The sequence below is a fragment of the Nannobrachium achirus genome (genome assembly GCF_963921795.1).
Source record: "Nannobrachium achirus genome assembly, chromosome: 16".
In the NCBI taxonomy this organism is placed as follows: domain Eukaryota; kingdom Metazoa; phylum Chordata; class Actinopteri; order Myctophiformes; family Myctophidae; genus Nannobrachium; species Nannobrachium achirus.
Genome location: NC_137823.1, coordinates 2,212,988 through 2,240,481, shown reverse-complemented (window position 1 = coordinate 2,240,481; position 27,494 = coordinate 2,212,988). Strand labels below are relative to the sequence as shown.

At 43.0% G+C, this 27,494-nt stretch overlaps 1 protein-coding gene across 1 annotated transcript in view; it reads right to left on the bottom strand.

The window, feature by feature from the left end:
• The window catches only part of adgb (androglobin), a gene marked incomplete at both ends in the record, with an annotated part of 172,218 nt that overhangs the window by 6,351 nt on the left and 138,373 nt on the right, over positions 1-27,494 (bottom strand). Inside the window, 7 exons of the mRNA XM_080744164.1 lie at positions 2,907-3,093; positions 4,899-5,082; positions 15,467-15,581; positions 15,716-15,806; positions 17,140-17,295; positions 18,888-19,042; positions 26,273-26,372. Of these exons, the coding sequence (XP_080600290.1) occupies positions 2,907-3,093; positions 4,899-5,082; positions 15,467-15,581; positions 15,716-15,806; positions 17,140-17,295; positions 18,888-19,042; positions 26,273-26,372 (988 nt within the window). The remainder of the gene's footprint in view (positions 1-2,906; positions 3,094-4,898; positions 5,083-15,466; positions 15,582-15,715; positions 15,807-17,139; positions 17,296-18,887; positions 19,043-26,272; positions 26,373-27,494) is intronic.

Below are 27,494 nucleotides of genomic sequence, written 5' to 3'. Positions count from 1 at the left end.
GCCAACAGAATGTGTTGGGTCAGATATTATAGAATGCGTTGGGTCAGATATTATAGAATGCGTTGGGTCAGATATTATAGAATGTGTTGGGTCAGATATTATAGAATGTGTTGGGTCAGATATTATAGAATGTGTTGGGTCAGATATTATAGAATGTGTTGGGTCAGATATTATAGAATGTGTTGGGTCAGATATTATAGAATGCGTTGGGTCAGATATTATAGAATGTGTTGGGTCAGATATTATAGAATGTGTTGGGTCAGATATTATAGAATGTGTTGGGTCAGATATTATAGAATGCGTTGGGTCAGATATTATAGAATGCGTTGGGTCAGATATTATAGAATGCGTTGGGTCAGATATTATAGAATGTGTTGGGTCAGATATTATAGAATGTGTTGGGTCAGATATTATAGAATGTGTTGGGTCAGATATTATAGAATGTGTTGGGTCAGATATTATAGAATGTGTTGGCTCAGATATTATAGAATGCGTTGGCTCAGATATTATAGAATGCGTTGGGTCAGATATTATAGAATGTGTTGGGTCAGATATTATAGAATGTGTTGGGTCAGATATTATAGAATGTGTTGGGTCAGATATTATAGAATGAGTTGGGTCAGATATTATAGAATGTGTTGGGTCAGATATTATAGAATGTGTTGGGTCAGATATTATAGAATGTGTTGGGTCAGATATTATAGAATGTGTTGGGTCAGATATTATAGAATGTGTTGGGTCAGATATTATAGAATGCGTTGGGTCAGATATTATAGAATGTGTTGGGTCAGATATTATAGAATGTATTGGGTCATATGTAGTAACAGTCGGGCAGACTCGTCGTATCTCCAAGTTTCAAATTTGTAATTGTTTTCGCAAAGTAAAGCCCTGCTTCATCATACAAGGCCATCGCACAAAAGTAGTGAAAACAGCTGATCTACAAGCACACAACGCCTCGCGGTGCGAGGCATTGTGTGCTTGTAGATCAGCTGTTTTCACTAGTTTAAATCATTTTAAATACAAAACAAACGGTTTTGGACATATAAGGTTTCCACCCGACAACAACGATATTATAGAATGTGTTGGATCAGATATTATAGAATGTGTTGGGTCAGATATTATAGAATGTGTTGGGTCAGATATTATAGAATGTGTTGGGTCAGATATTATAGAATGTGTTGGGTCAGATATTATAGAATGTGTTGGGTCAGATATTATAGAATGTGTTGGCTCAGATATTATAGAATGTGTTGGGTCAGATATTATAGAATGCGTTGGGTCAGATATTTTAGAATGCGTTGGGTCAGACATTAAAGAATGCGTTGGGTCAGACATTAAAGAATGTGTTGGGTCAGACATTAAAGAATGCGTTGGGTCAGACATTAAAGAATGTGTTGGGTCAGACATTAAAGAATGCGTTGGGTCAGACATTAAAGAATGCGTTGGGTCAGATATTATAGAATGCGTTAGGTCAGACATTAAAGAATGTGTTGGGTCAGACATTAAAGAATGCGTTGGGTCAGATATTATAGAATGCGTTGGGTCAGATATTCGATCGGATTGCTGAGGTTTTAGCCGCAAGTCTGGCACGCGCTGGCCTCTAGTCATGATGACCTTCAAGGAAACAGAGGACGACTGGAATATAAGCAGACATGGCTGTGCGTCCTAAAAGTCACAGCAGATAACATGGTTATGATATGTATGATATATATATGAATATAAGCAGACATTCAGATAACATGGTTATGGCTTTCCCCTCGCCACAGCAGACGATGGAGATTTTTACATGACTTGTGGTTTGGCCTTTTTGAGTTCCATGTGTAACGTATTTTTATTTTGAGATGTGCCCAAGGTGGAGGGGCCTGAAATTATTTTATACTTAAACAATTGAACTATTTTATACTTTAACTATTGAAAAATAGCAGATCTACGAGCTCACAACGCAGCACCGAGTGCCACGCTGCAAGCTTGTAGATCTGCTATTTTTTAAAGTCGTGAAAATGAGTGCAAATCTACGAATATATGTATTTTTAAGCGAACAATTGTAACTCCAATTTTGCTTCTGGGGGGTCCCTGGAACTAAATATTTTGAGATGGGGGTCCGTGGCCAAATATAATTTTGGGGTTCATTCACATGAAAAAGTTTGAGCACCACTGACATAGAAACTTTGTTTTCAAAAAACCTTCAAAGACTTGCACACATTTTCACGATTTTTCAAAAATAGCAGTTCAGTCAATAACTTACGAATAGATTGAAGCAATATTTATTATAGAACAAGTGTAGATATAACATTTAGACTTGGCGTTCAGGCTCTGCTACCTTATTCTCCCTGCTCAGCAGCAGTACAAATAGAAACCATTATTAACCATTAAGAACGGGGAGACATATATATATATATATATATATATATATATATATATATACACACATACATATATATAAATAAACACCCCCCCAAGGGGAACAGAACTAGTAGCGGAGCCTACTGGTGGTGCTGGGGAGGCGGTGGGAGCAAACAAGCGCATAACAACAGTCCAGGACAAGAGACAGCAGGAGAACCGACAGACTGAGGCGAGCTTAAGTAGCCCGGCAATGATCAGCTGACTGCCACGTTGGCGTGTGACGTAAGGACCAATAACATGGTAATAAGCATCCGTATGCGCTTACGCAGCGCAGTATGATATTCTCAAGTATATCTGCCTGAACTAAACTCGCAGGCTACGTTATCATATATACAAGCTCGCAGCGCGGCACTCGGTGCCACGCTGTGAGCTTGTATATCTGCGATTTTTCCATAGCTAAAGCACAAAACAACGCAGTGAATCCTTGTACCCAGGGCCCAGAATTTGGTGCGACACCCCTGGGGACAGACGAGGCAATGGACGTCACTTCTTCTTGCGGTCACTCTTGTTTGGTTTGACAGATTGCGCAGCGGCGGCGGCGGCAGCAGCTTCTCTCTCCAGCTCGGCTTGACGGCTGACCTCCTCCACAGCCTCGTCCTCTTCCTGCTTCTTCGTCACGGCGCCGAGCTGGCGACTTCTGAACGCCTCGCGCGCAGCCAGGAACTCCTCGCGCCGCTGCCGCACGGCCACCTGTAGAGCGTGTCGTGGATTAGAGTTTATCATGATTGATTATGTTTATTTATGATGATACTAATACCTGATAGTTAGGAGTAGAGAAGCCTTCAGTAGGCCTCAGTAACTATTGTTTTGGTAAAGCCTATCTTGTTATGGTACAGCTCGCTCCAGAGGCAAGGAAGCCACACAGTATAACTCGAGTGTCTGACCATTCTTCTTGGCAGAACTCCTTTACCACTGCCCAGAGTGTTAATTGTACTTCTGTCCATGATATCATGTTACATAAACTTGACCGCCACCACCACCTAATATAATTGTCTTGTCTCCTCATTTTCTCATGATTATTGATTGATCTGAATTCCACCACAAGCGCCAGAGAGAGGTATGGATATAGGTTAGAACAGAGGTCTTCAACAGGGGGTCCAGGACCAGTGTTGCCGTAGTCGCGCCCCCTTTCTTTATACATTTCATACATTTGAAAACTTGTGAAAGGGGACATTCTGCAAAATGAGTACCAGTTTTGGTAGTTTACGTACATTTTGATACCAACACCTTTGTACTTTGACACAAGCAAATTCTGAATTCCGGACTTTTACTTTACGTATTTCTACTTTGTGGTATTGATACTTTTACTTGTAACAGAGTATTTCTACATTGCGGTATTGATATGTTTACTTCAGTAAAAAGTGTGAGCACTTTTTTCGCCCACTGGGTTGTCAGCACAGATGTACTGTAGTGTACTGTACTGCTCTGGTATCCTTCTTGTCAAAAGTCCTTATTGCAGGGTTCGGGTTTATTTATATTATATATTTATATTTACTGTACACAGTACTGTACATGACTTCCCTCTGGCACATTTTGAACACGCCAAACATTTCTGTCTCCCCCTGTATACTGTATATGTCTCTAGAGCAGTGTTTCTCAACCACTGTGCCTGGGGACCTTTGGTGTGCCCCTGAGAAGGGCCAAGTGTGCCCCTTGAAACTGCTTGGAAGCCAGTATTTATCATTTTAAAAATGATTTAAACTAGTGAAAACAGCCGATCTACAAGCACACAACGCCTCGCTTTGCGAGGCGTTGGTTTGGTTTGGTTTGGTTTCATTTTACGCTCTCAAGAGTAACATTTTTGTTAAATATCCGCATTGCTTAATTTACCAGAAGTCTGCCAAATTAGAGGATGTAGAAGAAATGTCATTTTGATCAACGTATGCCTGGTACCAACATAAAAAAAGCATGAAATTCAAAATCTTATCCATCCAACACTAACAATATATATATATATATATATATATATCTTTTTTAAGATTTGTTTTGGGGTTTGTTTTTATGCCTTTATTAGATAGGACAGTAGACTGACAGGAAATGGGGGGAGAGATATGCGGCAAAGGTCATCCGGATCGGGAATCGAACCAGCGACGCTGCCAGGCATCAATGCCTAAGTGGTATGCACCTGGACCAGTAGGCCAGCAGGCTCCCCAACAAAATATTCTAGGTTTTGGGTCAGAGGCTGAATCTCATCAAATCGTCGTCGTCGGGTGGAAACCTTGTATCTCCAAGTTTCAAATGTGTGTGTTCTTTCGCAAAGTAAAGCCCTGCTTCATCATACAAGGCCATCGCACAAAAGTAGTGAAAACAGCCGATCTACAAGCACACAACGCCCTGCTGTAGATCTGCTGTAGTTTAAATCATTTTTAAAATGGCAAATGCAAAACGAACGGTTTTTGACATACAAGTTTTTCACCCGACAACAACGAAATGCTGGTCCGTGGCTCAAATGCTGAATAAATAACGGGCCTTGATATGAACAGGGTTTTCAGTACCTGCGTGCTGTCGTACGTCTCCAGCTGCAGTCTCTTCATCTCCGTCCTGCGCAGACGCTCCTGCCTGCGGTGCTCCAGCACGGTTTCCCGGAGCAGCTGGAAGGTCTGGATGTTCTCGCAGCGCTCCCTCCGCTGGCTCTCCTCCATCTCCGGGTCCAGCAGCACCGGGGCGGCCCTGCTCCTCCTATGGATTCACATGTAAGGATTCACGAACATCAGTGGGTTTCAACCCTTTTCATCAGGGACGTGCAGAGAATGTTAGAGAGGCAGGGGATTTCTAAAAGGGCTTGTTGGTGAAAATATTGAAAATAGCAGACCTCCAAGCGCGTCGCACTGCGACGCGTTGTGAGCTTGGAGGTCTGCTATTTTCGGTACTTGAAACCACATTAAACTAAGTATAATCAAGTGAATACTGGACATGTGCCTTAATGGCATGGATTTCTATACAGAGAGGGCAATTCTTTCAACATAAGATGCTGCATTCAATTTCAGGAGAGTTTAGGCAAACTTACTATATGGAATCTATGAACAGGTCCCTGCTTCATCTCTCTCTCAACTAAGGGGTCCTTGGCCTGAAAACGTTGAAGACCCCTGGTTTAAGACATTTTAGAGCAGCAGTTGCCAAACTGTTTTTAGCTCAAGACCCAAAAGAGAAATTTGATGAAATTAAACTAGTGAAAATAGCAGATCTACTGTACAAGCTCACATTCGAAACACGTTGTGAGCTTGTAGATTGGCTATTTTCACTACTGATTAATTATTAAATCATGGCATTTCTTACATGCGTTTGATGGTTTTAAAATGTATAAAAAAAAATTGAGAGGGAAAAATATTATGAAATATATATATATATATATATATATATATATTGTTTTAATGTAGGAAAAAAGGGGATTTTTACTATTTTTACTGTGTCCCATAAAAATTGGTCCGTGACCCACAATCAGGTCCCAACCCACTGTGGATTCGGGGGCCACCAAGGGTCCAAATGGACCTTACGGGTCTGTAACAAATGGAAGCAAATGGAACAATGTATAATCTACCTCGGAATTAAATGAACACTAAGGAGTTGACAGTGTTTATTGGGGTCTCATAGCATAAAGCATAATAGGGTCTCCCCCGGACCCCACGCTAAGAAACAGTGTTTCAGAGGGAAACCATGGCTGGATGTTTGTGGTCATAGAAAGCCTGTGATATAACCTGACTCCGCCAGATGGTGGCGGTGTTGAGTTCACATGTTATGTTCTCTTGTGCAGTGTTTCTCAACCTTTTTTCTGCATGGGCACACTTTTCATGTCCCAAGAATCCATGGGCACACCAACATAATACGGGGGTGTAAATATCGTCACTGTCGGGAAGAAACCTTGTATCTCCAAGTTTCAAATGTGTACGTTTCTTCGCAAAGCAAAGCCCTGCTTCATCATACAAGGCTGTCGCACAACAGTAGTGAAAACAGCAGATCTACAAGCACACAACTCAAGCAGTTTCAAGGGGCACACTTGGCCCTTCTCAGGGGCACACCAAAGGTCCCCAAGCACAGTGGTTGAGAAACACTGCTCTTGTGAACTCAATACCACCACCATCTGGTGGAGTCAGGTTACCCCATGATCTGGCAGGTTCAGAAAAGGTCAGCACACCTGGACCATGACATTCTGAAGGGATTACTGCAACCAAGGCTGTGAAAAAATAAAAAAGCAAAACAAAAAACAAAACAAAAACAAATCATTGCTAAACAATGTATTACAGATATTAGAGCAGGCAAAATGTCAAGCCTTCTGGCAAAATTGGAATGGAAATGGTTTTCACAGGGGAAGGCGGGACCTCAGACTGAAGTGGTGGACAGACAAACATGTAGATGGAATGGAGAGAGAGCCTAGAAAACAGAAATGACACACGGAAGTGTGTTTTCGTAACCCCGCGTTGAGCTTGTGAGACGTGCTCACCCATTATAACCGCAGGACGCGCATGCGTGTGTGTGTGTGTGTGTGTGCACACACGCACACGCACACGCACACGCACACGCACACACACACACACACACACACACACACACACACACACACACACACACTATATATTTACATCACTTGTGGGAACATTACATAGACTTCCATTCATTTTTAAGCAAGTCCTGTGGCCTTACCCTAACCTCTATCCCTAAACCTAACTCCTAACCCTAACCTTAACCCTAAACCTAACCCTAACCCTAACCGTTGTGGGGACCTACTATTTTGTCCCCACACTGTCAGAGGTCCCCTGCAGGTGACTGTGTGAACATGCGTTTAGTCGGACTAAACGCATGTTCACTAAGTCCCCATAAGTATAGCTAGACAAACTCACGCACGCACACACACACACACACACACCTCAGAGTACTGCCTGCTGTATTGTGTGTGTGTTAAGTGAATCTTATCTCATGTCCCAGGTTGTTCACTCACTTGTTCTCTGGCAGCAGCAGACCACATCCCGCTCACTAACTGGAGTGTGCCAGAGTGAGCTTTCTAGTGCGTGGGTCTTCAACAGGGGGTCCGGACCCCTAGGGGGTCCTCCAAATCTTCCAATCCTTTTTATATTAACAACTTGAACCCTAGTGTCCATATTCTGAGAACTGTAGGCGCTGTGAGCTTGTAGATCTGCTATTTTCGGCAAAAACCCTCGTGTAGAGTGGAAAAAGGGCAGACTAAGTACAAAGTGAAAGGTCAGGTTTATTAAGTATTGACGGTTCAAGTGGTTAAATATCTGAAAACACAAATTGACATGAATCCAAAATACACTGATGATTGCGCTGTCAAACAATGAAACTATATGGAATCTATGAACAGGTTATGGGGGTCCCTGCTTCATCTCTCTCTCTCAACTAAGGGGTCCTTAGCCTGAAAACGTTGAAGACCCCTGTTCTAGTGTATGTATAATACTCTGCACCATACTGTATGCAGTAACATACTGTATGCAGTAACATACTGTACGCAGTAGGGCTGTACAGTTATTGCCATTATTGCGACCGAAGGTCACAGTTTACCATGAGAAATGTCACAGCTTGTACAAAATGTACACATTTTTACAGTCTATGGGTTCACATCACTGTGACATATGATATCACAGGTGACATCACCTATGTAAAAGTCCATATATGGGTATTCCCCAGAATCCCTTTTATGCCCATATATGAAGATCCCGGATGTCATCGATATATATCACTGGCCAGATGGCCAAGACATGGCCCATATCTGTGTGGCTGGTTCAGATAGGGATCTCCATGTATGGGCATAAAATATAGTGTATGTTGTGATGTCATGGGAACCACCCATATCTAACAGGACTTCATATGGGAATGCCCATATATGGAGGAAGGGATCTCCATGTATGGGCATAAATGGGATGTACTATATACAGTACATGGATCTCCATATATGGGTAACTGGTCCGATATACATTACTGGTCAGATGGCCAAGAATAGACCCTATTCACGGCCCGCCCACGCACGCGCACTCAGCAAATTTCTCAGCTACTTCCTGGTGCTGACGTCAGCTTTGAAGGGTAAACTAGCTCAGAAATTGCTGGACTTAAAGCCAACAAATCATTATTTCGAAATGTAAAGTAAATTATAACGTTTTGTGCCTTTTACTATCTTGTGTTCTTGATCATGCTAGCCGTATTTTATGCTCTACTATTCGGAAATTGCATTAAATTTGCGATTTCTGTGTTAACTCTATGGGCTTTTAGTAGGTTTTGCCCTTCAGCCGTGACGTCAGCACCAGGAAGTTGCGTATCGTGAATTCGGTCAATTGGCGCGACGTCGCCCTTTAGGGCGAGGTCGCATATCACCCTGAGGCGTCTTACTAGTATTATATAAGGGTTAATAACCTGAACACCGTACAACCCATCTCAAAGTCCCTCAGGCTCATAGAGACACAATCAACGCACATTACATACAATGCCATTTGGTAAAACATATTCACAACTAGCAATATATACATCGTTGTTGTCGGGTGGAAACCTTGTACAGGTATGTCCAAAACCGTTTGTCTTGTATTTATCATTTTAAATATTATTTAAACTAGTGAAAATAGCTGATCTACAAGCACAAAACGCCTCGCATAGAGGCGTTGTGTGCTTGTAGATCTGCTATTTTCTCTAGTTTTGTGCGAGTCTTGTATGGTGACGCAGGGCTTTACTAAAAAAGAAAAAAAAAAGAAACATACAAATTTGAACCTTGGAGATACGAGGTTTCTGCCCGACACAGTGACGACATGCATAATCATGATCAGAAATGGTGATTTAACAACATTAAACTGAATAATGGGGGTTGTAATCTCTGTCATGTGTTGCTGCAGCCATGCTACAGTACAGTATGCGGTTCACCACCATGTATATGAGGTTGGCCCCCCCTGAGGCGTACAGTAATGCAGAGGGAGATTAGACAGGGCTAAATACAGCTACCTATTTCCTATACGCTGACCTTGATGAAGAGGGGAGGGCAGCGGAGGTTGGGCCAGTTAACTCATTCAGAACGGGGTACACTATTATTGTGTATCATTATTTTATGCTTTAACTATTGAAAAATAGCAGATATACAAGCTCACAGCGCGGCACCGAGTGCCGCGCCGCGAGCTTGTAGATCTGCTATTTTTGAAAAATCGTGAGAATTAGAATTTTGACCCGATTCTATAAGTGTCTTTTGAATCCTTCTAAGACTTTTTGAAAAACCCTATGTTTCTGTGTCAGCAATCTGGCCAGCCATCGTCAAAGAAAAGGTCCTTTTCACTTGTCACACAATGTCAGTGGTTCTCAAACCTTTTCATGTGAAGGACCCCAAAATGATATTTATTTGGCCACGGACCCCCATTCAACATATTTAGTTCCAGGGACCACCCAGAAGCAACATTTGAGTTACAAACGTTCGCTTTGAAAATACATATAGTCAAAGATCTGCACACATTTTCACGACTTTTTCAAAAATAGCAGATCTACAAGCTCGCAGCGCGGCACTCGGTGCCGCGCTGTGAGCTTGTAGATCTGCTATTTTTCACTGGTTAAAGCATTCAATAATTCTAGGCCTAAATGGGTTTTAATGAACATCGCCCCAGGTGACCTCTTTTGCTGTGTGCGTGCGTGCGTGCGTGTATGTGTGTGTGTGTGTGTGTGTGTGTGTGTGTGTGTGTGCGTGCGTGTGTGTGTGTGTACGTGTACGTGTGTGTGTGTGTGTGTGTGTGTGTGTGTGTGTGTGTGTGTGTGTGTGTATGTGTGTGTGTGTGCGTGTGCGTGTGCGTGTGTGTGCGTGTATGTGAGAGAGAGCGCGCATGTGTGTTTGAAAGGCAGAGAGCATACCAGAGGTGGAAAGGGAGGTGCGTGCAGGACTAATCAGACTGCTCCTAATAGACTGCTCTGTGGGACGCAATCACACAGCACTGTGTCGTCCAGGGACGCGCAGAGAATGTTAGAGGCAGGGGCTGACATTTCTAAAAGGGCCTTTTGGTGAAAATATCGAAAATAGCAGACCTCCAAGCTTACAACGCGCCACATCGGCAGGGGCGTCAATTATGGCAGGGGTATGCAGCTGCCATACCCTGGGTCCAGGGGGGAAAATAAAAGTTACTTTTAAATATAAATCCATAAATGTTTGTCTAATCTTTGTCTATCTGTTCTGGTTATGTTGATAAATTACAGTAAAATAACTACAAATGCATAATTTTACAAAATGGTCACTTTATCAAGGTATTATACTTATATTCTCCACACTTGTATTCTCCCCAAATTGACAAAATGGTATATTCCCAGGTTCCGCAGGTCAGCTAAACAGGTGCAATGCATTATTGTTAATTGTGGCACGTTTACTAACATGCCAAGTTTGGCTGCACTTGAACAACCATTCCAGGCTGCCATATCCAGCCCAAGAAACCGTAGAAACGGGGGGAAAAATAGAATATACTTCTTAAAATAAATGTATCATGCCTGTTGCTAAGGTATGGCAAAATGACTCAGTCATGTTGCCATACCTTAGCTTTTTCTGAACTTACGCCACTGCGCATCGGCTATTTTCTGTACTTGATAACACACTAAACTAAGCATATTCAGGTCAATACTGGAGATGGGCAATTCTTTCAACATAAGATGCTGCATTCAAGTTCAGGAGAGTTTGCACAAGGCAATTCTCTTGAACGCTGCCTTCAGTTATGGCATGGAAAGAGGGGGCATTTGCATTTCTTTCACCATAGTAAAAACTGCATTCATGGTCTGGAGAGGGCACTTTTTTCACAGGCGGGGTAAAGGGAAGGGGCTCAAGCCCCCTTCTACCACTTTTTCGAGTCACGTGTTCAAATACTGGATTCTGATTGGCTAAATTCCGGAGGTTATGAGAGGACAACTGCCGCAAAGACTTGTCCGAGATCAATGCGCCTCAGTGTACATCCGGGGACTTCAGGAGGTAGTCGGAACACCTTTCCCCCAACCAACAAATGACGGTGGCAACGGTCCTATGTTTACTAACGTGCATGCTATAGTCGCCGATTTATTTGGATCCAATGCAATCCGCCAACTTTAAAGCCCCTTTTCTCTGAACCTATGCCTTTCTGGAAGCGAACAGCCTCTATTTACGGCCGGAACGGTACTTCTAACTGACGTTAGCTTAGCTGTAAGCTAGACGCATGGATTAGTATGGAGTTGGCGCCATCTGTTGGTGAGTAGAAGATGTTGTTTGTGGAACTATCTGCTGTCTCGCGGAAGTTTTATAGGCAATAATGATTGTAACTTAAGATCCTTGCAAGTTACAACTATGTGTTTTCTTTCATGTATACGGGAAAAAGTGGTAGAAAAGCTATTTACCACTCGGGGTCGGACATTATGCTCTCATAATGTCCTGAGTGAGGGTGTTATCGGACTCGGCTGCGCCTCGTCCGATAACACCCTCACTGCGGACATTATGAGAGCATAATGTCCTCTCACTCGGGGTAAATTGCTTACTTTGATGTCTATGTGTGCACAGGCCCGGTGTCGTCAGCCATTAACAGCTGGACACGAGCATGCGCACTCGTGCACGGTGCTCGCGTGAGCGCGCGCACGCACGCACGCACGCACACACACACACACACACACACACACACACACACACACACACACACACACACACACACACACACACACACACACACACACACACACACACACACACACACACACACACACACACACACACACACACACACACACACACACACACACACACACACACACACACACACACACACACTCAGGATGGAGGGGTGAGGGACTGAGGCCACATCTCCGCAGAGCGGTTAGCCAGCTCACCTGAAATAGCTCTCTAATTAACAGACCCAAATATCATCTCATTTATCACGCGATGAGGGAGAGCGAGGGACGGATGGAGGGGGGGGAGGGGGTGAGGGGGGGGGGGGCTAAAGGACAAGAGAGGGAGGTTATTGGGTGAACTTTTCGGAGCGCTGGGATTCTGACTTTTCCAGGAGGACACTGGGTTCACTCGCTCAACCCAGATCCCAGGTCAAATCTAAGGCCATGACCTCCACACGCACACACGCACGCACGCACGCACACACCTCACAGCAGATAGTTAAGTAGACGTCACAGGGTTGACTGGAGTTCATCCGTCCATCTGCCAGAGGTGTAAAGCAGTGGTTCTCAACCTCTGGGTCGGGACCCCCCAGGGGGGTCCCCACATTATTGGGGGGAGGGGGGGGGGGGGGGGGTCCCCAGATGATTATCTTAATGTTCAACATTGTTTTCTCACTCAACATTAAACAAACCAACATAAAGTTTAAGTGTATAGAGGGTTTATGCACATTTCTAAAGTGACAATTTAAGGACTTTTTAGGCCAAATTGGCAAATATTAGAGCCAGAAATTGTGAAAATAGCTGGACTACATGCCGGACTATATGCTCCCAGTTCCATAACACGAGGCGTTGTGAGCATGTAGATCTGTTATTTTCACAATAGAACCGTGTTATACAAAATGTAATTCCTCAACTCTTAGTGCTCGTCAGGGTGGGGGGTCCTCAGTTAAAATATGATTATTTTGGGGGTCGTGGTCTGAAAAGGTTGAGAATCAATGGTGTAAAGTAACATTTACATAGAGTAGAGTACATTTACTCAAGTACTGTACTACTGTAGAATTATTATTATTTTTTTTACTTTACTTGTCCAAATTTCAGTACTTTTATTTCTACTCCACTACATCTCAGAGGAAAATATTGTACTTTTACTCCACTACAATTATTTGAAAGCTTTAGTTACTTTTCATTTTGATTATTATAAAAAAGAACGTACATTAACCACTTCAGCCCTATATACATTTGAGACGTTTGAAAATAGCCTATCTACAAGCTCACAGTGTGTTGCATTGTGACACATTGTGAGCTTGTAGATTGGCTATTTTCAAAAGGTTTTTATACATTTGAAAACTTGGAACGGGATATTCTGCATAAGAATACATTCTACTTTTGGTACTTGAAGTATATTTAGCTACCAATACTTTTGTACTGAATTGAATTCAGGGCTTTTACTTGTAATGGAGTATATCTACATTGTGGTAATGATACTTTCACTGTAAGTAAAGAATTTTAGTACTTTTCCCACCACCACAGTATCTAGGCTATCTATTCATCCATTCATGCATGCAATACATTTGTTGATACTGCAGCTACTGTACACTGTCACATGCACGCACGCACGCACGCACGCACGCACGCACGCACGCACGCACGCACGCACGCACGCACGCACGAACGCACGCACGCACACACACACACACACACACACACACACACTGTATTACTGGATTACTGTAACAGCGGCTCTCCAGGCCAGCAAAGCAGTGACTCAACAACAGGATTTAGGATACTGGCGATTCCCCGCAGGACTAACTGAGAGAAAAATGTCCAATGTGTTCAACAAATGCAACCTTTCTCTGGGCTGTATTTCCAACTACGTATAAAGTTCTGCTCGCATTCCCTCTTGGCTGTTTTCTAGACGAATTGGCAGAAACCTGGATTTATTGCAGAGAAATACTGTACTATCCCTGCAAGCCATATGACGCCATGATGACGTTATGATGACGTCCTCCTGTGACTCCGGTGACGTTCAGAACTCGGCCAGATCACAGCCCATATGGGGATGATCTTGACGTCATTACCAGGACGTCATATGGACTTTTATTTGACAGGAATATTGTTATTGTTTGTAATGTTAATTGAAATATGAGCATGTAAGGTTATATTCTGGGACATATCTGACTAGATATGATATTTATCTGGCCTCAATCAGACCCTCTCTTTTTAATCCAGGACGTCCGTTTTCATGGGCAGGATCTATGTTGGTTGAAATCAGGTGATATTCTAGGCCAGATCTGACTAGTCAAGGTTTGACTTGATCTGGCCCCAATGGAGACGTCACTGATTGGTCCAGGTCCTGACCGTGCTTGCGGGGATCATTGACCATCCCCGGCCACTGAGCAGATTGGACCACAAGATTAGAAACCCCAGCATTGGGACCAGAGACTGGATTACAAAGTGTGATGATACCCTGCTAGTGCAGGGGTTCACAAACGTGTTTGTCTCAGGGCACCCCATAAATATGTTTTTTAATCCGAGGCACCCCTACATTATAATCTTCACTCCCAGCACCTTATATTTATAGCATATCGTTGTTGTCGGGTGGAAACCTTATATGTCCAAAACCGTTCGTTTTGTATTTATCATCTATACAATTTACTAAACTAGTGAAAACCGCGAGGCGTTGTGTGCTTGTAGATCGGCTGTTTTCACTAGTTTTGTGCGACAGTCTTGAATGATGAAGCAGGGCTTTGGTTTACCAAAAGACTAGCCTGGATCCAGCCTGTTTGCTCCGTTCCACATTTTGTATTGTCTCTACGCATCAGAGACAATACAAAATGTGGAACGGAGCAAACAGGCTGGATCCAGGCTACCAAAAGACGTCCTCATTTGAAACTTGGAGATAGAAGGTTTCTGCCCGACAGTGACAATATTTTAGTGATTATGTTGCCAGACAATAACCATTTTGGTTAGAATTGACTGAAAATAACTTTGTGCTTCAAGTTTAAAATTATACTAAATATTTTTTTAAGTGAAAATTCCAAATGTTATCAAATTATCTCGCGGCACCCGTGGACTGCCGTCGCGGCACCCCAGGGTGCCCCGTCACCCACTTTGAAAACCCCTTGTATAGAACTTACACACCAACGTGAATGTGAAGTGTATTCTCATATCATCATCTCTCTACTTTATTCCTCTCATGATTCCAGTTATCCAGAGAGAGAGAAAGGAGGGGGGGGGGGGGGGAGAGAGAGAGAGAGAGAGAGAGAGAGAGAGAGAGAGAGAGAGAGAGAGAGAGAGAGAGAAACACACGCACGCACGCACGCACGCACGCACCCACGCACGCGCACACACACACACACACACACACACACACACACACACACACACACACACACACACACACACACACACACACACACACACACACACACACACACACACACACACACAGAGAGACAGAAAGGGAGGAAGTGGAGCTGACCTGATGAAAGGAGTGTAGTCCATGGGAACGAACGGGTGGGAGGGATTGGGTCGAAGGAGAGTCAGCTCTTGATTGGATGGACTGGGAAGCGTGCCAGGAGAAAGGGGAGGAGCAACTGAAAGAAGAAATACATTATAATCAATAAATGTCCTTATAAGAAGTCAAAACTGTGTGAACTGGCAAAAGGGAAAAGTGTGCGTAAAGTGAGTTGTGAGTGTGTGCGTTTGTGTTTGTGTGTTTTTAGAGTACCGGGCTCTCCGCTCTTGGTTCCGTCTGCAGGTGTGCACTGGCCCCGCCCACCTTGGACCTGACTGATGAACCTCATTCGAGACTGTGCTGCCTGAAAAAAATCAAAGCCAGTTTGAAGTGAGCGGTGGCGACTAAAAGTGTGTGTGTGTGTGTGTGTGTGTGTGTGTGTGTGTGTGTATGTGTGTGTGTGTGTGTGTGTGTGTGTGTGTGTGTGTGTGTGTGTGTGTGTGTGTGTGTGTGTGTGTGTGTGTGTGCGCTGCATGGGCTGCTCAACAGCACCACTGGTCACCCAGCGGTATTGCAGCTCATGCTACAGACAAACATACAGACAACACACACACAGTCACACATAGGAGACGGTGTGCCACCGCTCAAAAAACAACAGGGAACAGTTTCACACTGTGCATAACGTGAAAACAAGCTCACAATGCGACGCATTGTGAGCTTGTAGATCGGCTATTTTCAAAAGGCTGATCCATCCATCCATCCATCCATCTTCAACCGCTTATCCGGAATCGGGTCGCGGGGGTAACAGTTCCAACTGAGACTTCCAGATTTCCTTATCCTGCGCAACTTCCTCCACTCCCTCTGGGAGTATACCGAGGCGTTCCCAGGCCAGTCTGGAGATATAATCCTTCCATCTGGTCTTTGGTCTGCCATGGGGTCTCCTCCCAGTGGGACGTGCATCGAGGACCTTCCTAGGAAGGCGCTCGGGGGGCATCCGTACTAGATGCCCCAACCACCTAAGCTGACTCCTTTCCAAGTGTAGGAGCAGCGGTTCTACTCCAAGTCTCTCTCGGGTGATTGAACTTCTCACCCTATCTCTAAGGGAGATACCAGCCACCCTTCTGAGAAGGCTGATATGTATGGTATATAGTCAGTTAACACTGATGACGGCGTAGCCGAAACGCGTCTGTTTGTTTGCCTGCTGCTGCTGCTATTCTGCATTAAAAAAAGACTCTTAAACCTAACACTGTGAGTGTGGATTATAACTTTTCACTGAATTATACTTTGAATATGCACCCGGAACCCCCTCAGACCGCTTACTGAAATAGAGTTGAGCTGACCTGGCCCTGCATGAAGAAAGTTATGTATGGTATATAGGTCATTGTATGTTTTGTAATAATACAATATAACTAACAACTTTTCAAATAATTGTAGGGGAGTAAAAGTACAATATTTGGAACAAATACCTCAAACTTGTACTTAAGTACAGTACTTGAGTAAATGCACTTAGTCACTTTACAGCACTGCAGAGATATGCAGGAGGCAGATCAAGCGTGCTTAACATGGTCATGTGACCGCCAGGTTCATCTCATTGTTCGTTGGTAAATGTTTGTGGCAGCTACACGGCGGGGACACAGCTGGTCTGTGCGCACGCTCGCTGGGGACCCGTTTGCGGCGGGCAGGCGGGTGGGGGTTACCTTGACAGAGCGCCCGGGCTCCGCCGCCTCCCAGGACGCCTTCATGACCTCCATCTGATCCCTGCGCTCCGTGTCCCTCTTCACCTCCACCGCGTCGGCCGTGCCCTGCTCCGTCACCACGCGCAGCGTCCAGTTGGGTCTGGTCAGGTCCAGGTACTGCATAGGCCGCGTGTGCACGCACGCACGCACACACATATACACAGTTACACACCCACGCACACACATACACAGTTACACACACACGCACGCACATACACACAGTTATAGGGCATTCACCAAATATTCAAATATTCAAATATTCGAATATCAAAGTCACTATTCGATGTTGTTCACCTAAGTCGAATATTCGCTTTTTTATTTTTATTTTATATTGTTTTCTCTTTTAAATAATATATAGTTATATAAAGCGTGGCTAGATAGGAAGTCATAAGAATGAGTTGTCAATGCCCCTGGTGGATGAATTTGTTAATGCTCTATACCAGGGGTTCTCAAACCTTTTTAGGCCGTGACCCCCAACATAAACATATTTGAACTGGGGACCCCCACCCTGACAAGCACTTGGAATTGTAGGTATTACATTTAATGTGACTCAGATAAATATTGTGAATATTGTGAAAATAGCAGATCTACATGCTCACAACGCCTCGCAACGATGAGTCCCTTTCGATGAACAAACTCTGGTATAGAGACAGACACACACACACACTGTACAGAACCCTTGGTCCTATTCAGATGTCTCACCATCTGTATGCATGACAGATCATTTTGTCTCATATCAGACGTCATTAGCTCCTCCGCCCGGATTTCAGTGACAACGCAAGATAAACATTCAAAATGGAAATGTATTGAAGGTCTGCCATTGAAATGTCATTGTGTTTGGCCCCTGACATGCTTAGCAGCACAAAATGAAAGGCGATTTAAAAAGAGAATTGCAGTTATGGTTGTGACTCCTAAAACAACTCCACAGGACTATGCCATTCTATTACTGTAGATCTAATAATGTGGATAGGAAGCCAGGAATGTATTTAAATCGATAGGTTTCTTATGTAGTTTGGGCATGTTAAGTTCAACAGGCATCAACCAAATAAGAAGGCATAGTTGCCCTCTGCTTCTTGGTGCTCCATAGGATTGTAAACACTGAACTACGCTGAACTACAAAAATGTATGTTTATTTTAAATAAATGGTTTCATACAGTGCATTCTCTCTCTATGATCAAAACATTTTCCATGTAATGAAACCATTCTGTATAATTCATCACTGTCTGGCCAAAACCTCTTAACTCCATTTTTGAGGTTTTCGATTTTTTTTTTGGCATAAATCACACCCTTTACATCTGAGTGTTGGTTAAAATAATATTGAACCAATAGAAAGTAGCAAAACGTGCTTGGGACAAAACCTCCTAACTCCACACTTTCTGCCAAACCAGCTAACTCCACCCGATTGGCCAACTCTTTTTTTCATAAATATGTGCTATTGAACACCTTTACATCTGAGTGTTGGTTAAAATAATATTGAACCAATGAAGAGTAGCCCTTCGATCAAAACCTCCTAACTCCACTTGAGCTCATTTTCCCAAGAATTTACATTTTGGAGTTAGGAGGTTTCGGCCCGACAGCAGAGCTATATCCTTTAATAGAACTGACTGTTCTAGCGGCCACGTTGTTTAGCTGATATAGGCTAGCAAGAAGAACTGTCTGGCAGCTGCTGGTAAGTGTTCCACAGTTCTCCACTGTAGTTTTTCTATTACCGTTTCCTGACTGGAGCCAGGTTTGGAGTTTGCAGATGGCTTCTTTCTGTCCTTGTCAGGCTTGCCCTTGGTTTTGTGCACGGCAGACTTTGGGCCCTCGTTGCTGGCGGTCTCGACACCCGCTGAACTGCTCACTTCCTCAGGCTTGTCCCCACCTACATTTCACACAGACAGCAGGTAATCATCTATACTTATATTCCTCTAAAAGCCGCATCCCACTTCCAAGCCCATTCACGCCCACTTCACATCCACCTCAACTCATAGCTAGATCAGATGTAGGTCGGTAGTAGGTCGGTAGAACTCACGGAATACCGCCCTAACTCTATCATTGGCCCCCCGTTGCCATGGTGACCGGTGACCGCCGTCCATTGGCTCGTATTCCCAGCTATGGGACCGGCGGATCCAATTTCAACCGAGGGGGGCGTAGCCAGAACACACACACACACACACACACACACACACACACACACACACACACACACACACACACACACACACACACAAAAATAGCTAATAGTTAGCTCACAACTTTCCACTTTTCTCTTTCACCTCAATCGCAGTAACATCCCTATACACCACGTCATCGCATCACCATTTTTATTTTCAAAACTTTTTTTTTCCAATTTTTTTTTTCAAATTTTTTTTTTCTCAAAAAAATGTTTTCTCAATTTTTTTTTCTTAATTTTTTTTTCTCTAAAACTTTTTTTTTCTCAAAAAACTTTTTTTTTCTCAAAAAACTATTTTTTTCTCAAAAAACAATTTTTTCTCAAAAAACTATTTTTTCTCAAAAAACTATTTTTTCTCAAAAAAAAACATATTTGGCCATTACACACACCACACTGCCGCAACATGGCGGTGAGGGCCGCGCAGCGGCCTGAACTCTAGACTTTTGCGGCCCGAAGGGCCGCAAACTTCTAGTTCTTTACAAGTGTCTAATTTCTTGTCTGTATTCCCTTTGTTGTGTTGGAATCCCTACAGCAGGGGTTTTCAAAGTGGGTGACAGGGCAGCGTGACGGCAGTCCAGGGGTGCCGCGAGATCATTTGATAATATTTGGAATTTATTTGGACACATGAAGAAATATTTAGTATCATTTTAAACTTGAAGTACAAAGTTATTTTCAGTCAGTTCTAACCAAAATGGCTATTATCTCAACGTTTTCCTCGCAATATAATCACTAAAATATCGTCACTGTCAGGCAAAACCTCTGTCGCACAAAACTAGTGAAAACAGCCGATCTACAAGCACATGTGTGCTTGTAGATCGGCTGTTTTCACTAGTTTAGTACATTTTATAGATGATAAATACAAAAAGAAAGGTTTTGGACATACAAGGTTTCCACCCGACAACGACGATATTCTATAAATTTAAGGTGCTGGGAGTGAAAATTATAATGTAGGGGTGCCTCGGATTAAAACAATATTTATAGGGTGCCCTGAGACAAAAAGTTTGGGAAACCCTGCCCTACAGTTTACACCATAAAGTGAACTCTCAATATAATAATTATTTAAAAAAAGTTTTAAGTCAGTTTTAAGTCATTATGCTAAGCCCTAAGCCCTTTGTCGTGGTTGTATTTGTAATCATTGGAAACAATAGAACATTGTTAAAAACCTTTGATTAACAAAAAAGGTTGAAATTGATTAAACCCCACATGGAATCTATCATGTGTAATCTAACTCAGAACAACATGCCACTAAGATGGACACACATTTAGCTGATTAAGTACAACTACACTGAGAGACAGAGCAGACGTGTGTGCTGTGTGGAAGGGTTGGTGCTAGATGGCACTGTTGCACTTTGCAGTCGACAAGTCGATTCAATCCAGCCTTGACAAAGCATCATCCCACGAGTCGCTCTCTTCTGATCCGGACACCTATGATAATCCATCATTTAGCTGACACCCTGTCATTCTGGGACCAGGCTATTTGATCGCTGGGCGACTCTAGCCGTGAGTCATGCTGACAGGGGCGTCACAAGGGGTAGGAAAGTGGGACTGAGTTACTAGGGCCCAAGTTGGAGGGGCCCTAGTAACTTTAGCTATTGAAAAATAGCAGATCTACAAGCTCACAGCGCGGCACCGAGTGCCGCGCTGCGAGCTTGTAGATCTGCTATTTTTAAAAAGTCGTGAAAATGTGTGCAAATCTTTGAATATATGTGTTTTTTTAAGCGAACATTTGTAACTCAAATTTTGCTTCTGGGGTGTCCCCGGAACTAAATATTTTGAGATGGGGGTCCGTGGCCAAATACATATACTTTTGGGGGTCCTTCACATGAGAAAGTTTGAGCATCACTGACATGGAAACATAGGTTTCTTGCACACATTTTCACAATTTTTCAAAAATAGCAGATCTACAAGCTGCTGTGAGCTTGTATATCTGCTATTTTTCAATAGTTAACATTCATGGGGGGCCCACAGTGAATCCTTGTACCCAGGGCCCAGAATTTGGTGTGACGCCCCTGCATGCTGAAAGTCAATGCAAAATCTGATCTTAACTCCAATCTGTGCTGGTGTTGCCCTCTTATGACTGAGCCCTTCTTCAACAAACTCAGTTGTTGAAGGCACAAATATAATAGGTTATCTATTTAAAAAAAGAAGGTTATTCACCATAACAATATAATACAATTTTGGGTTTGCGAAGGTGCTATGGAGACGGAGAAGGAAGACAATTAGTATAATATAAAAACACACGGTTCAGAAGGTAGTTACTGTAAAAGCATAGCAGGAGCAGCAGTTGTTGCTGTAATTGCACAATTCTGCATGCAGAATTGTACATTGTTAACCCATTTAGGCCTAGAATTATTCCGTGCTGCGCTGCGAGCTTGTATATCTGCTAATTCTTTTTAAGTAGTGAAAATGTGTGCAAATCTTTGAATATGTATTCTCAAATTTTGCTTCTGGGGGGTCCCTGGAACTAAATATTTTGAGATGGGTGTCCGTGGGCCGTGGCCAAATAAATATCATTTTGGGGGTCCTTCACATGAAAAGGTTTGAGAACCACTGACATAGTAGTCTCTCAAGAACAGACTAACTGAGCTCCAGTAAAGTGAAAAGGACCTTTTCTTTGACGATGGCTGGCCAGATTGCTGACATAGAAACATAGGGTTTTCAAAAAATCTTAGAAGGATTCAAACGACACTTATAGAATCGGGTCAAAATTCTAATTTTCACAATTTTTCAAAAATAGCAGATCTACAAGCTCGCAGCGTGGCACTCGGTGCCGCGCTGTGAGCTTGTATATCTGCTATTTTTCAATAGTTAAAGCATAAAATAATGATACACAATAATGTACCCGTTCTAAATGGGTTTTAAAGCGGCATCACAGCTTGACTTGGCGTGGAGAACCTGTGTATCCCATGTTGCATGGACAGAGCAAGATCAAGGCCACAGCCTCGCCGCTGAGACGCAGTTAAACTGGGTGAAATTAATTCACTTCCCTGCCAAGATATTTCCCTGGGCACCGGGGGCAAGAGCCAGCTTCATTTGATTTCCTATTGACCCACTTTCACCATCTTATTGGAAACACAGAGGAGGGGGAACGTGGACATACAGTATTGTGTGGGTGGTTGGACATATTACTGTCACACACAAATCAGGCCTACAGATGGCATATTTCAATTTCTAAAATGTCTAGTTCCATTCCTTGATTCTGATTGGCTGGTTTCCCTTTAATTGCTGTGGTATATGAGACTATCTAAAACGGCTAGTTCCATTCCTTGATTCTGATTGGCTGGTTGCTGTGGTATATGAGACTATAACCCACACCTTGAATCAGTTTAAATATCAAAGCCAGGTGCGTTATTTCTTTCCACTGTGCCGTGAAGCTGAACTAGAGAAAGGAACATTTGATTTTCTCTCAAATCCTGCCGTGCGGGGGCTTCTAAGCACCGCCCGCATGCATAGGACAGTGACTGAATGGCTCCGGGCGGGGCTTGTAAAGGCGAAAAGCAGCTAAATCTGTATGAAAATAAACATGTGTATGGATCGAATATGGTTCTTAACATGAGACTTGATCTAACACATAAGTGTTGTTTCCCAATTTTTTGGCAAAAAGAATGACGTGACTTTATAAACACACACTGGCTTCCGTTCCTGGATGTGGCTGGTAAACAAGGAAATGTCTCTTCCTGGTGGCAGAGAAGTGTACTTTTTTCTTTAAATAATGGAATGCTATGATTTTCATGTTGCAATATTTTGACCGTTTTAGAAAAGTATTGCTTTTCTAAAACGCGAGGGTTGTGGTTACCGGGGTAGTATACACCGGCTGAGAGGGCCCAACGCCTCTCAGCCGGTGTATAATGCCCCGGTAACCACTCGACTCTTGTTGCTTATTGCTTTAATAATCCACACCTTGAATCAGTTTATATCAATCACAGGTGTGTTCCACAGTGTGCCAATTATCTGCACCTGTGTTGCTGGCAAAAAAGATGGGAACTGCTTTCTTGCAGACCTTGTAGTGAATTATTAGTGAAATAGAACAGTTTTAATTGGTACATGTCGATGATTTTTCATGTTGCCATATTGTAACAATAAAAGCAATAAGCCACGCGAGGCATGTTGTTACCTGTATTTTATAACGGCTGAGAGGGTTGGAGATACATACTCGGCTATAACACACTCCTCTACTGTTCAACTCACACCAAACCATTACTATGAATGTAAATGCACATCAGATCAATCTATATTCGACACGTGGACGTCCACTTCATAAATGTTCATTTAAAACGGTCTCACACACAAAAATGAACATGCACGTGGCACGTGCACTGCACAGTGCACACAGTGCATGTAAGAGTGCAAACTGAATGGGTAAGCAGAGGGTTTATTGTCAGCACCGACAGATTGGGGAGACAATGACAATTCTAATGACAAAGAGCCAGCCTTTCCCCGGCAATCATGCAAATTGTCACCCTCGCAACAACCTCTTTCAACATCAGCCAGACGCAACGGCGGCACAATTAATTCATGCCCTCAGAATGTTCCCAAGGAGCTTTTCATCTGCTTCAAAGTCCACAGATTTTTTCAATCGATCCAATTTATGTCGGCGCCAGGGGCGTCAATTGGGTATGGCAAGGGTATGTAGCTGCCATACCCTGGGTCCAGGGGGGAAAATAAAAGTTTATTTTAAATATAAATCCATGAATGTCTCTTGGTTATTATGTTGTTAGTAAAAATAACTACAAATGCAAAATTTAACAAAAATTGTCACTTTAACAAGGTATTATAATTATATTCTCCACACTTGTATTCTCCCCATCTTGACAGAACGGTATATCCCCAGGTTCCGCAGGTCAGCTGCACAGGTGCAATGCATTATTGTGGTGCCATAGTTTTGTACTTTTTCTGGTTTTCATGTGTCTAGGAGGTTGACAGTACTTCATTAGACCCCCTGGTGTGGTTGTTGTGAGCAATTATGCATTCTCTTTTTATTTGGGTTTTTAGCTGGAGGATGCCACCGTGCTGGGTCAGACGCGCCGTTCCAAAAACACCCATACTTATTACATCATAGAATCAACCCCTCCCCTAATTACCATTCACCCAACACATGTGGGTGTGACTAACTTCAGCTGGGTCACCACCCACCATGACAACCACGCATACCAATGAACTGGTGGGTGTGGCCACATAAAAACATAATTTTAACTCTTTCTGCACACTTTTTTGGAAAAGAATCTTCCTCCTAGTATAATCATAATAGTAGATAATCATGTTTTATAGGGGGAAGGGGGGGGGGGGGGGGGGGTCATGGCACCCCATCTTTAATTGTGGCATGTTTACTAACACGTTTAGCTGCACTTGAACAACCGTTCCAGGCTGCCATATCCAGCCCAAGAACGGGGGAATAAATAGAATGTACTTAAAAGAAATGTATCATGCCTGTTGCTAAGGTATGGCAACATGACTGGGTGCGCCTTCGCACGCGTGCAAGACACCAGTCATGTTGCCATACCTTAGCTTTTTCTGAACTGACGCCACTGTGTCGGCGCCATGAAAGCCGGGTGAAGCCCGAGGTGGCGGTTCGCCTTAGTGAAATAATGTCTAGTGGGCAGACTGGGCTCATCACACGGTGATCTGAAAAAGCAGCTGCATTCATTTGTTTTTCATTAGGCGTGTGATTACCCCTGGACCCCTGGCTAGCAGAAGCAGAGGACAAACAATGTGGCGTCTCGGCTCCAGACGATGCCTGCTGAGTGTCTGGGCACATTTCAGGGACAGTGAAAAAGAATCGTCTTCTTGATAAGGAACATTAGCCCAAAAAAAGCCATTTAGAACTAAATGTTTGCGATTTAAAAATGAAAAAAGAAAACGACATCAGGGCCCATTATGAGAATGTTCGCATGTTATGACTATGACTATGTGTTTCAGTAACACTCATCAAAGTTCAACATATCGTCACTGTCTGGCCAAAACCTCTTAACTCCATTTTTGAGGTTTTTGATTTTTTTTGGCATAAATCAGGGCTATTGAACACCCTTTACATCTGAGTGTTGGTTAAAATAATATTAGTAAAAAGTGCTTGAGACAAAACCTCCTAACTCCACACTTTCTGCCAAACCAGCTAACTCCACCCGATTGGCCAACTCTTTTTTTTTTTTATAAATATGTGCTATTGAACACCCTTTACGTCTGTGTGTTGGTTAAAATAATATTGAACCAATGAAAAGTAGTAAAAAGTCCTCAGTCAAAACCTCCTAACTCCACTTGAGCTCATTTTCCCGATAATGAACATTTTGGCGTTAGGAGGTTTCGGCCCGACAGCAGAGATATCAGAGTTGACACACATAAAAAGTACAAAGTGGTTCTCATTCTATTTCTCTCAAGTGACTCAATGTGGCGCCAGTTCAGAAAAAGCTAAGGTATGGCAACATGACTGGTGTCTTGCATGCGCGCCTTCGCGAGCGTGCAAGACACCAGTCATGTTGCCATACCTTAGCAACAGGCATGATACATTTATGTTAAGAAGTACATTCTATTTTTCCCCCGTTTCTACGGTTTCTTGGGCTGGATATGGCAGCCTGGAACGGTTGTTCAAGTGCAGCTAAACGTGTTAGTAAACGTGCCACAATTAACAATAATGAATTGCACCTGTGCAGCTGACTTGAGGAACCTGGGAATATACCATTTTGTAAAAATGGGGAGAACACCTCGTTAAAGTGACCATTTTGTAACATTTTATAATTTGTAGTTATTCTGCTGTAATTTAACAACATAATAACCAGCGCAGATAGACAAAGAGACATTCATGGATTTATATTTTAAAGTAACTTTTATTTTCGCCCCCGGGACCCAGGGTATGGCAGCTGCATACCCCTGCAATACCCAATTGACGCCCCTGAAGTGACTCAATGTGGGTTATTGTAGATACAGAGACTCTATGAAGTTATGTACCTTTTGATTCATATTTCAGTGTCTGAATGAAGGCCAACTCCGATTCACCCAGGACCCAGCTCTTGGAAAGCACCTCTGCCTGCACCATGTATTTATGAACCTGGAAGAACAGCACCGCACGCACACACAGGCCTAGAATTATTGAATGCTTTAACCAGTGAAAAATAGCAGATATACATTGTAGATCTGCTATTTTTGAAAAATGTTGCTTCTGGGTGGTCCCTGGAACTAAATATTTTGAGATGGGGGTCCGTGGCCAAATAAATATTAGTTTGGAGGTCCTTCACATGAAAAGGTTTGAGAGCCACTGACATAGTAGTCTCTCAAGAACAGACTAACTGAGCTCCATTTAAGTGAAAAGGACCTTTTCTTTGACGATGGTTAGCCAGATTGCTGAGAGAAACATAGGTTTTTCCAAAAAACTTTAGAAGGATTCAAAAGACACTTATAGAATCGGGTCAAAATTCAAATTTTCACGATTTTTCAAAAATAGCAGACATGCAAGCTCACAGAGCGGCACCGAGTGCCACGATGCAAGCTTGTAGATGCTGCTATTTTTGAAAAATCGTGAAAATGTGTGTGAGTCTGAATATTTCAAATGCTAAGGTTTTTTGAAAAACCAATGTTTCTATGTCAGTGGTGCTCAAATATAAGGACCCCCAAAATTATATGTATTTGGCCACGGACCCCCATCTCAAAATATTTAGTTCCAGGGACCCCCCAGAAGCAACATTTTAGTTACAAATGATCGCTTAATTTTCACAACTTTTCAATTGCCGTGCTGTGAGCTTGTATATCTGCTATTTTTCAATAGCTAAATAATGAAGGCCCCTCCACCTTGGGCCCTAGTAACTCAGTCTCACTCCCCCCCCTTGTGACACCCCTGACAGCACCAAATATAGACATACAGTAAAGCTATTCAATAAGGCAGCCGTTCCCAACCTTTTCTGGGGCAGGGTCCATTTGAAAATCTCTAAAGCATTCATTTTAGACCGTGGCTATTTGAAAATAGCCGATCTACATGGGTCACTGATTTACAAGCTCATCGTTGGCAACACAACAACAGTGGGCATTGCACAGTCCACAGTCAGACTGTACAGGATACACACAACTAACACAAGTCTATCCAAATCCAAAGTAGAGATTCAAACCACTAGAGGGAGTGAAGGACATGCAGAAAACAGGGGATTACATAATCTGTGATACTGAGCTATAATATGGT